The sequence below is a fragment of the Atractosteus spatula genome, chromosome 5 (genome assembly GCF_055471065.1).
Source record: "Atractosteus spatula isolate fAtrSpa1 chromosome 5, fAtrSpa1.hap1, whole genome shotgun sequence".
Lineage (NCBI taxonomy): Eukaryota > Metazoa > Chordata > Actinopteri > Semionotiformes > Lepisosteidae > Atractosteus > Atractosteus spatula.
The window spans coordinates 40,994,150-41,006,376 of NC_142710.1; the positions used below are offsets into that span (position 1 = coordinate 40,994,150).

The 12,227-nt window shown below is 42.3% G+C and overlaps 1 protein-coding gene across 1 annotated transcript in view; it reads right to left on the reverse strand.

Moving 5' to 3' along the window:
* The window catches only part of LOC148835086 (uncharacterized), a 27,758-nt gene continuing 15,531 nt past the window's right edge, over positions 1-12,227 (reverse strand). Inside the window, exons 3-4 of the mRNA XM_088916537.1 lie at positions 2,967-4,521; positions 1-2,516 (exon numbers count right to left, since the gene is read on the reverse strand). Of these exons, the coding sequence (XP_088772663.1) occupies positions 2,998-4,512 (1,515 nt within the window). The 5' untranslated portion in view covers positions 4,513-4,521 and the 3' untranslated portion in view covers positions 1-2,516; positions 2,967-2,997. The remainder of the gene's footprint in view (positions 2,517-2,966; positions 4,522-12,227) is intronic.

The following is a 12,227-nucleotide window of genomic DNA, read 5'->3' on the forward strand; positions in this document are numbered from 1 at the left end:
GTTTTCTACCAGGATGTATTTGGAATATGGAAAAAAATACAGCACCCAGAGTAAAACCAAACAAACACAGAGAGAACCTATAAACTCAATAGCACCTCAATAGAACTGAATCCAGGGCTCCACAACTGTAAGACAGTAAGGCTGCCCACTGCACCTTGCTTTTAAGGAATTTTAGAGACAAATGAACAGGGGAGAAATAAAATACATTGCTAAGCATCTCCTGTGTCTTTAACCTTAATGATATAGTTCCGTAGCTTTATTTGCTTCTGTTTTAGCTGTAGATCGCCTTATCATTCAGGAATCCATATACTGTATATAGTAATTTCACAGTTATATAAAAACATAAGCAGATACAAATGAGAGGAGGTTATCTGATTAACAAATCATGACCCACAACTTCACTTCATTGACAGCATGGCGAGACTCCTGCAAACCTCTTCATAAACATGCACCTCCTGCTCTCTTTTTCAAAAGCTCTTTTACCATTTCTATTCATATGCTCTGATTTGTGTTCTACTGTTGATGCTGAAGTAGTTCCCTGCGTTGACTTTTTCAGAGCCTTTGAGGGTTTTGAATACCGGGATCAGGTCCCCTCGCAATCGTCTCCGTTCAAGACTAAGAGGATTCAGTTCCTTAAGCCTGTCATGTAAGACATTCCCTCATGTCCAGTAATGTGTCCTGATGCTCTTCTCTGGACTGATTCTAGAGCGACAACATTGTTTATGTAATGCAGTGAACAGATTGAAAGACATGTCTGAATGTCTTGCAAGACATTCAAAACCTGAGTTTGTAATGACTGCCAAAACCCAGCACTCACACCAAGCTTATAGACTCCTTACAACAACAGAACAGGGTTACACTTAGCACAGTGCAAGCACAAAACACACAACACTAGATTATGATGTTGTGGGAGTTACACCTATACATTGCTAAACATGTATCAAGTGCCGAGTTTGACCATCAGGTTCTGCTGTGCGGAGTTTAAAACGGATTTTCATAAATACAATTTAACCATAGAATAAAACATAAAGAACACTTGAAGGACAGGAAACATGCAGTGACATGTTTTGGTTCACTTTTAAACAGTATCAGTTTCACTGGGAGGGGGAGAAAGGAGATATTGCATTGATATTGGATATGACAGTGTTGTCTTTATATCTCATCATAAGAAACAGAAGTAAAACCTTAATGGTGTGGTTGTTAAAACTATCATGGTTCATAAAAAAACAGATATTTAACAGAAGTTTGTGTCTGATACCTTTTTGCTTCTTAAATAGGAGATACAAATCTCAGCAGAATATGTGGTACGTACTGCCGTGATCCATCTGTTCATCTACCAAGTCTTTAACGATTGTGCACCAGGAGTCTCCTGAACGTTTTTAACAATGTTGCTGCACTGTCATGTCTGTTTTCTAGCACAGCAGTTTGAGATTCTGGTCAATAAGGATCCTGTATTTTTTGCCTTTCATTCCACACCTTAACTTTGGGGGATAATTGAGCTCTGTTTCCTTTTAAAGTAAGCAGAGGACAGACCTAGCAGAGCTTTCCTGTATTTCTTGACAACAGCACTCCTGCAGCAGACTTTTTTTTTCCAAGGACCAGATGCTGAAAGGGGTTTGAACAAGTTCAAGCAAGCAGCTCTATTCTATCAATTAGCCGAAGGAATTAAAAACATATTTGGATTTAAAGCCAGAAGAGACAGGACCAGGACAATAGCTGAGAAACACAATCGAATAGATTTCAAACTTATATTTCCAAATACTAATATAAAAAAACACATTTTATGGGTTGCTGACTTGGGATTTTGCATAACTAGATTGCTGGGAATTGTCTTCTTTAAATGTGTGAAAAGCCCAAGATCTTCATTTTCTGGAGAGGGGGTACCTACAGTCGTTTCTGACTCATTCCTGGCCCTCAGACATCTATCACCCACTAAATAAAGTGGCACCAGCTTCCTTTAAAATCCTGGGGAGCACACCTAGGGGGTTTCTTTTTTAGTGATTTTACTTCAGTAGCATAGCATTTTAAATGATTCTATATCAAGGATAAACTCAAGAGAAAACCCTAATGTTGAGATCCCTTGTTTGGGCTTTTCCCTGGTCCCGTCTGGACTATTATACAAGCTTCCCTAATCAAAGTATGATTTGACTGGCAAGCAGATCCTCTGCAGTCATGAAGCAGCAAGCAGTATAAAGATTTCTAATTGAACTCAAAATCAATGACTTGAATTAAGAAGCAAACTACCATTTTATCAGCTACTGAAAGTGACCAATAATACACAATAATAAGTGATTGGTAACAGTTATGATTAAAAACTGCCATGTGGAATTCCAGAGTGGGTGCCTGCTGTGTCACGGGTGGGGATATAGTTTGACCTGCAGCCAGAGCTGAAGATCATCCTGATTCTGTCCTCCTTCAGAATTGGCAGGATGGGTGCTGTCCTGGGTGCCCCCTCAGAGGCACTGCAGCCCAGATCACTGTAGACATCCCATTTGGGTCACAAGCAGAGGGTCCACCTAAATAGCACAATAATGGAAAAGTTACGAAAGGAACTAATCTTTTCTCCATTTTCTCCAGTTGTTTTCCCTTTTATATATACCAATTATAGAGCCAGTAACTGCCCATGAACTTGGCTTTATGGCTACAAATCTCATAGGCACTTGCCTACCTGATGGAGTATTTCATTATCTGACACCCTACAGTCTCCACAGTGCCTTACAGTAAAGTAAACACTGTCTTGGTTCTTAGGCACCTGGTGAATCATTGTTGCTCCCAAACCTGACCTGACTCTGGTGGTACCTTGTGTGAGTTGGGTGCCTCGGCTAAATTAATCCAGATCACTGTCAGACAGCGGTACGGGATAGCCTAGGCTCAAATTTGTAATGTATGGACCAGGGGACTTTAATTTTGCACAGCTAAAATGTGTTGTATGGCATGGAATTGGATTTGTAAAATGGTGGGATTACCTTGCCACTCAGTGGGTCTGTTTTGTCCACGTCAGTCCACAGAACTCGTGGAGCGGGCACAGCAGGCTGGGCTTTTTAGAGAGCCCATTACACTTCCCCTCTTCCTCCTCTGGCTACTTTTCTGGGTGCTGTTGGTGTCTTGGCGGGAAAGTCTTGAAGCACGGCTAGCCGTTTCCTTGATCTGCAGTTCTAGATGTTTCTGGATAGCCAATCCCAGCACTTCTGGGTCCACTGAAGCCCCATACACATCCCATGTCATCCCTTCTGCATCCCACACCACCTCCTTCACTGGGGACTTCTGCCCAGAAGCTGCAGCCTTCTCCTCCTGTAGGCTAACCTCGGGGAACACATGTGGGGGAGGCGACTCTGGAGGGCCTGTCTGCACCCCTACATCTCTCAGCTCACTGGGTAAGGTCATTGTTCCCATCTCTCTGGTCTTTCTGCATGCTTCTTGCTGTGCTTGTCCACCACTAGTGAAAGCTATCTCCTGGTCCCGACAGTCAAGACTACAGCAGTGTACAATGCGTTTGGCATCCAGCCCTGTCTCACTGACAGAGGAGACCAGCCTGGGGAAGCTGAGGTTGGTGGGATGGGCAGGGTGCCGCTGTCTGCTGCACTCGCTAACTGAGCTCACCAGCCGCGGGAGCAGCTGGCCTGGGGTGGGGATAGGGAGAGAGTGGCAGAAGGCAGCGAAGGTGTCCTCCGATCCCCCAGGAGTTACTGAGTGGCCAAAACAAACATCCCCACAAGCTGTGTGTCTTGATTTGCTGTCCCTGCTGGTGTGTGAGGGGCTGGGCACACATATCCTCACGCTCTGCTGAGCAGAGCTGTTGCTGCTGCTCCTGTGACAGGTAGTCAGTGTGTTGCTCTGTTGCAGCTGCATGGCTTGTTTGCACACGAGCGATGGGCAGCCTGGGCCTTCTGTGCTGCACAAGCCCAGCCCGGCACATGCAAAGCTGGTCTCACTGCAAGCCATCAGCTGCCCGGGACAGTGGCTCTCCTTGAGCACATTCAGGCTGTCTGAATGGCTCCTCTGAACTGCTTGTTTGATCACCCCCAGCCTCTCTGTGCAGAGGTCCCTGTGAGGGGCGGTAGTGTGGTTCTCCTGTACTGTCACTGTAGGAGCTCTGTATGGCTCTTTGTCCAAACAGTGGTGATAGTTCACAGATACTCCAATGGTCTCTGCTTCTCTTGGAGTTGACTGGGAGTTGTGAGTTTCAATGACACCATGTGGACAGGCTGCAGCAAAAACATTTCCTGGCGTCCTCTCTCCTGCTGTCTGTGTGCCTCTTTCCCAGTTGCCCCGAGATGTCCCTTGGTAGTTGGCTTCGGACATTTGCAGGTGGCACACAGCAGTACTCAGGCTCTTCCGGAGGTCCAGCTTGTTCCTAGCCAGCTCCTCCTGGCACAGTGGAGTCTGAGCAACTTCCGAAGAGCTCTTGGAGAGTGGGAAGAAGGGGGGTCCCAAGGCATCCCATGTGCAGCCTGAACCTGACAGGCAGTCAGAGGGACAGTGGTCCGATAAGCGTCGCTTGCTTGAATCCATGAGGGAGGCCTGCAGAGAAAGTTTCAGACAAAACATTTTAAACATTTTTTAACAAATTTGTAAACATTTTTTTTATGACATAAAACACTATATTGACATATTGACATTGGGCCTTCAGAAGAGAAATTTACTGAATTAAAAATGGAGGAGGGAACATGAGTAATATTTTGTATATTTAATGTTCAGAAAAATCAGCTGTGCCACTAAAAATAAAATTGAAACTTGGCAATTACTGTCAGGTGTCTGGAATAGACTGACAGACTGAAAGAACTGAACCTTTTTAGTCTTGACCAGAAAAGATTTTAAGGGGACCTTATCGAAGCATTTAAAATTTTCAAAGGCTCTGAGAAAGTCTACTCAGTGGATGTTTTCAGAAGCAACAGTGAAATATGAAGAAGGGACATAAGAGAAAACTAAATGATACATTGAAAAATTATCCATGCTTATTTTATACAGAGGGTTGTGAGTGTGTGGAGCAGACCACTCCACCATGGTGTTGAAGTTTCTTTCTTTAAGCTGGATGAGATCTTCAGATCACCTTGTTACCAGCAGCAAAATGAGCCAGATGGGCCAAATGGCTTCCTCTCATTACTAAGATAAATGTCCTTATGTGAAATGCTTCCTTTGTTCTTTGTCTATGTTGCTTGTTAGTGGTCTACGGCAGAAGAAAAGTGTAGGAAGATGTCAAGTGTGCTATGCACAGCTCAGCTTGAGAAGGTTTTGGCCGCTGATCCACAGGATCCTTAGAGAAATGTTGGCGAGCTTGATTTCAAATCATATTAGGCTATACAGGTGGTTGCTCTCTGGAGCTGCCCTGAATTAGCATGTTGTAAGCTAATTTAATTTCACAGCAGGGAGCGCAACAGAACACATTGTTTCCTGTTAATAAATAATCATTACTTCTTAGAAAGAGGAAAAGCAGAAACATAATTTTGCAGACATGACGTTGGGAGTATTTATGGATAAGCAGGGAGCATTCATCTGTTATTAAGACATGATGTGACCTGAGGACATCTCCCTTCACCAAACCCACAACCTGATGCACCAATGTGTTCCAGTTTTCTCTTTACCACTCCAGGTTTTTTTCGATCAGACCATACAGGTTTATTTTAAACTGCTGCAGCAGTATATTTAATGTAAAACATGTGCACATCCTTATTTTATTATAACAGCTAGGCAATCGATGCCAGCCGGGCTCGCAATGGAGAGCAACGTGGATATTAGAAAAGTTTCAATGGTTTAGTACCCATTTCATCCTGCACACAGTTTTACTAAGTTCCTTTTCTCTCCCCTGCCCTCTGGGAAGCACTATAGGAGCATAAAGACACATACTGTATTCCCAGATTCAGACAACTTCTTCTTGCAAGCTGTCAGATTATTATTAAATTCTACCTCTTGCTCTGTCTCACACTCATACTTTTTTCTACATTGCTTGTGCTGACTTTTACTTAAATTGAGCGTTATATAACTTTGTTGTTGTTGCTACTGTTGTCCAATGTTTAAGTTGTGTTTCCTTAATGTCGTTGTATTGCACTTAAGCATATGACAAATAAACTGATGGGTCAATGCTGTACTGATGGTTCAATGTTGACCCATCAGTACTTGCGGAAGGGCGCTGCACTGGGAGCTGTTATACAGGAAAAAACAGTGCTGTGCTCTCTTAAGTAAGTATTCTGGAATTAGAAGGGTTTTGCTTACTAACTGAATACATGAAACATCCAAAGGTATGTGATATACAAAATACATTCCCCAAAGACAATACCTGCTTTCTATGTTCTTCACTCATTCTTCCAGATTATTTGATATCTACTTCCTGTAATTTAGTCTTATAGTCTAATTCACAAATAGGACATTACAAAATGCTCTTTATTGTTTGATTGATGTTACAAGCAAGCCAAGTGGATTTGTGTTCGTTTGTACTGTAGTAAAAGGTATGAAACATCAGTTGGATGTCACAATGCACAATCTGCATCTCAAAAACAGTTTCCTTCATTATTTTGTGCCAAGTTACTTCCAAGAAAAGGTAGGGCAAGCATTTTCCTTCCCTGGTCCTGTGGGAGTGCTGTCTCTTCTGGAGTTTTCTGTAGCTGACTTCTTAAGGACTGTCGAATTGATTTCAATTTTCTATCTGGGGGCATATTTATAAATTCGCTTTCAGGTTTTGAAAGACCAGAAAGATCGAATGGGAGTTTTGGAACTGCCCTCACTCGAGTGTGTGAGGACTTGACCTTTGTAGAAGAAGAACATCTCGTCGTGAGAGTGCTCCTGTTCACGTCTGTGTCTGTTCGTTTTAAACTGATTGCCAATTAAGAGCTGTTTAGTCAGGCATTAGGAAAAGCAAATTGAGGAGAAGTCACTTAAAAGTTCTAGATGTGGAGATTATAGGAAACAATAAACTAGAAGCTGGGTGTTTAAAAATTAAAGAGTCAGTGCAGAAACAAAAAAACCAAGAGTCTAAACAAGCAATCAAATCACTGAAAGGCACTAATACGCACTGGTTATTCAGGACCTGTAGGGTGAACACGAGTTTTACTGAACCACTAAGAGTGTTGATGCAGTGGTAGCTACAGTATATATATCCCAAGATGCCCTAAACCCAGGTGGGTCTCCTTCTTTAATGTGGTTCAGACAGATGCTTGTGTCAGAAAGTGTTAGCATTGCATGTGCAGGCTCATTGAAAGCCAAAAGTAAAGAGAATTCTAATATGGGGTGACTGTATTTAACTGAGGGGTTCAGAAGCAAAGATATGGTATAGAGCTGGTTTTTCAGCATCATACCATTACAGATCTTTGAACCTTCTGATAGACTAAGTGATTCTTTATTTCTAAATTGACCTAGATGTTGAAGATACTTTTCATCATTTAGGATTAGATTACACAAAGACTTGCAATGGAATGGAGTTAGCTATTACAGACTCTTACCCTGGGACCTGCTCAGGTCTAGGCTCAAGCAGAATGACAGATAGATATCATCTGTGATGTAGATGTGGTTCTACAGTAAGATGAAAGGAATGAGCTCAGAACAAAGTGAGAGACAAGAACAGAAGAAAAGCTAATATCATGTTCTTGTGCATTTAGTCCCAAAACACGGTTCTTTTCTCACTCCTGCTGGACAGGTTTATTCGGAGAAATGTACCCAGGACTTAGGGTGGCCAACAAGCTCACGAAAAAACAGAACAGAATTAGATAAAATTACTCTGAGGCTGAAAGCAATAATTACCACACAATGCCAAACTGATAATTACATCCTGATACATCCTGACAATAATATAACTATTGAAAACAAGTTTAGTACTATATATATATAATCAGCATCACCACCGATACTTGATTTTTGTAATTTAATATTTCTTTCATGTCTCATTATTTGATCTCACCCTTTGTGGTAAACTGTTCACAGGTTCTGTAACTGGTTAGACCAAACACAGTTGTTCAATAGGTACTGCATGGCACTGAAGAGTCATTGCAAATAGGTTGCTGTTCCGTTGATAATAAAATGCAAATTTTAAATACTAGCAACTGAAAGTAATATGAAGATGCAGTTTAGTTACTGAATCACAGTAAATCAGGTAGTATCATGATCATACAATTAAGTAATGATGAATATTCAGCAAAAATCTAGCTTTTGGTTTAGTTCTGAAGGTTCCTGTGATCATAGAACTGTTTTACCGTTTTGTGCACTCCTGGCCGGCTGAGGTTTCTTCAAGGTCTAGAGTGGAGATGTAACTCCTGATTTAGCAATATGAAAGGAAAAGGGTCGTACCTGGTTAGGGTTTTCTTTCATTCCCCAAGACTGACAAAACCACCTATCTTTCTGACTTTGTTTACACCTCATATGGTAAGAAACTGCTACTGACAAATCATAAATGTATGTTTTTGTATGAAACTTTTGCTCATCTTCAAGAATAAAAGCCTGTTGCTGCACCTTATGAAAGTAAGTGAGAGATTAGTTTTTTTGGTCTGTGCTCCTTTATTTATTGCAATAAAACAATCTCGTGCTTGATTTACTAGAGTCGTTTGGTTTTCTGAGAAAAGGGTCTAGCAGTTGCTGCTGACTTTCAGTCTCAGACAAACGGCACAATTCCACTCTTGCTCAAGGGGTCCAGTTCTTCTGTAGCATCTGACTGGGATTGAGTGCTGGGTCTTCAGAGCAGGAGTGACTTTTCAAGATAAGTGGGCTTTTTTCTTTGCCTTAATATTCATGCCTTCTATGGACTGAGGTATTTTTGCCTTGTGTTTTTTGGGGAGGATATTAGTGGCAGCTGTGATTTTAAGCTGCTTTCAGACCCAAGCCTTTTTAAGTAAATCCTTTTTTGCTGGTTTTTTTTTAAATCTGAGTTAGTGGTAGTCTTTTTTTTCCCCAGCAGCCTAACCTGGATTCAGCTGTAACTATGGAACTTCATAGTGGAAACCTTGGAACTATGGCTCCTTCGTCCTTTTCTTGGGATTATTTTAAACCTTCTTTTCATGATCGTTGTTAAATGTTAAGCACTCCTTTCACTGCATTCTCTCTTTTGTTTTACTGTATGTCTGAGTCTGCAAGCTTTAAAAGTAGTTGTTTTTTTAAAGTATATCCGAAGACAAAATTACCCTGAAGATTGAGCTGAACCTCTGGGGGGCATTGTGATAAGTTAAACACTGTAATTTCTGTATGCCTGTTTTGGTTCAGGGGGGTCCAATCTTGGTTCTGGCAGCCAAAACACCTGCTGCTTTTTAGCGGTGCTTAATTACCTACAATATTTGAACTGACAAGCTGCTTTATTGGAATATTTGCACTTTTTACTAGCTCTATGCAGAACTTTTTGCCATTTTATTTTACATATGAAGCACAAGAGTTAAGAGGCAACCTTCAACCTATTTACGTGCTGAAAACTGTCCACAGGTCAAATTAATCCTATTAAGTCAATTAAGGGTTCGATTGTGTAACTGAGAGCTTGGCTGGTACAAAAGCCAGCAGGCGTGTAGCCTTTAAGGACCCTGTTTTGGGTGGTTTGGTCTTCTGTCCTCTGTGTTACAAAATCATGATCATAATCTGTATATGATCCCTGTTAGCTGGACAGTGTGACATTTGCTGTGGGCTAAACTGTGTATGAAGCCCCCGAGCGTTCTGTGCCTCGTGACATTCCTCATTCATGTCCTTTCTCCCTACACTGTATCAATGGCTCTGTCCTTGCCTGTTCCCTGACACTTTAATCAGCTTTTGAGTAACTCCCTGCTCCCCCACCGCTGCTGTTGCAGTCCTGGCAGTGCTGACGAACCCACGACAGCAGGGCTGCCAAGCCAGTGTGAATCGCCCCCTTCGAAGCCAGCTCTCAGTCACGTCACCCGCCTGCTAGTATCCGTGTGCGGAGCAGAGAGTGGACAAATGCCTCAGTTTGTGGCATTATTCCCAGAAGTTCCTTCCTTCCTGTCCTTGAGCTGAACAAGCTCTAGACCTCTAGGGGCAATACTTCAACATCCCCCTGCCACGTGCCCTGTGGGTTGTACTGGTGCCTAGAGCTTTGCACGGTTTTTACTAGAGGAATTTTGACCGTCGTGGTTCCACACGGGCTCGTACCCTCTGCCGCTCTACCCTGCCCATTTCGTCCCGCAACACCTGGGGCGTGAACCCGGGTCTTCGGCGTAACGCAACACGGAGCCAGCCGTGTGAACTAAAGAAGACCTCCCTCAGCCCAGGCAGCCGAGGTCCCTGCTACACGCAGGGAGGGAGATGACGTCACCGTGTCCGAACTAGCTCCGCTACAGAATAAATTTTTCTTCAGTTTAAAGCTCAAAACACCAACTGGCATTTCTTGAAGTATGTTTGCAATTACTCTCATAGTACTGAGGTTGGTCTGGGATTCCACCTGCTCTGAGCGGTGATCACCAAACTTCCATCAGCCCATTACATGTATTGGCCTTTGGGTCATCGGTATGGTCTCTTCTCCTCTTAAAATTTTAAACTAACCATGGCTTCCCTAGGTCAGCTGTAAAATTACATGCAGAAGTTAATTTCAGGCAGCAAAGCTAAGAAAAAGCTTAGCTCTCTTTGGTGAGAAAGGCACTTTGGTGCCTTCTTTAGCTGTCTTGAAGTCATATTTCCATAGTCAAAACTTTATATTTTTCAATATAATATTTTTTTTCTCCACTTTTCATTTTCAACTATAGGCTTTCAATGGTTGTGGTTTAAATTAATACATGCAAAACCACAAACCAAATCTGCACTGTAACGGTAGTGTCAGCATAATATCATACTATCTGAAGATATCAGCATTACTTCCTTGTAGACCTATCTTGTCACATGTCAGAAGCTAAGCAAGGCTAGGCCTGACCAGTTGTTGGAGGGGAGATTGCTAAGGACAACCAGGTTATTGCTGTTAGTGGTCTTGGTGAACCAGTAGGTGGAACCCAAATTTCTAAAACTAAAAATGCCACAATATAGTAGGAGCGGTCATCCTTTAACTGCAATGTTACACCCAGGTCTTGATGACTTAGCCATTAAAGATGTCTCTGTTCCTGAGAGGTGAAGTGTTAACCCAGATGTCCTGGCTAAATTGCACTGCCTGCTTGCACAAGGTGTTTACGCTGTCTGTGCAATTCCCTGTTAATTCAAGTGGTGAAGCTATTTTATTCTCCACATGATCTGCAGTGTTATGTGGCTGCTGGTACTGGCACTGCAATGGTAGCTGAAGTTGGTCACCTCCTAAGTTGCAAATTATATAAAAGCAAAGTTTATACAAAAGATGGCACAGTGGTTAGCATTGCTGCCTTGCTGCACTGGGGCTCTGGACTCAGTTCCAGACCTGGGGCACTATGTGTGTGGAGTTTGAATGTTCTACCAGTGTATCCGTGGGTTTCCACTGGGTGCTCTGGTTTTCTCCCACAGTCCAAAACCCTGTCGATATGTAATTTTGGCTTCTAGGAGTATTGGCCATATCTGTGATTGTGTCTGTGTCTGCCCTGCGGAGGACTGGTGTTCTGTCCAGGCTGTACCCTGCCTTGTGCCTGTTGCTTGTCAGGATAGGCTCCGGCTCCCCCACGCCCCTGAATGGGACGAAGCAGTTGGAAGATAGATGGATCGAACACTATTCCCAAGACTGTGTCTGAAAAATTCAACTTACACCTCCAAAGATGTGCCTATGATCACAATCAGGCAATTAACATCTCCCGAATCTGTATAATTCTAAATGTTTTTCATTTATTGTGTGATCATGAACAGGCAGTATAACAGAGAATACTGGTTGTTTTATCATTTTGAAGGGATAGGTCATTAAAAGTTAAAGATTGCCTAGTTTACACAGTGATTATACAAAGCTATGGCAGAAGAGAAGAGAAGAGAGCTCCTGTAATAATGTCTGATAAATGCCAGGAGTTTTTTAAATATATACAAGTGGAGAAATAACAAGTATGCATGATACTTGGAACAGAATATCCAAAGTTTTTGGGAAACTTACAGCTACACCATAGCAAGACACAGTCTAAGTCCTAGCACACCAAAAATAGAACTCTCCTACATAAAAATAGATTCTGATAGAAAGTGGCAGACAATGAGCTGACATGGGAGATGCACACTGTCTGTTCCTCCAGATGCTGTGAAAATGTAATTATTGATAAAACTTCAAAGTGTTGTCTGCTACTCACAGCACAAGCTTAGAAATAACTCTGCGCAGTCAAACCTACATTTTTCTTCCATGTATTACAGCCTACAAACTAGTACTGAAATGATCACATATTTCA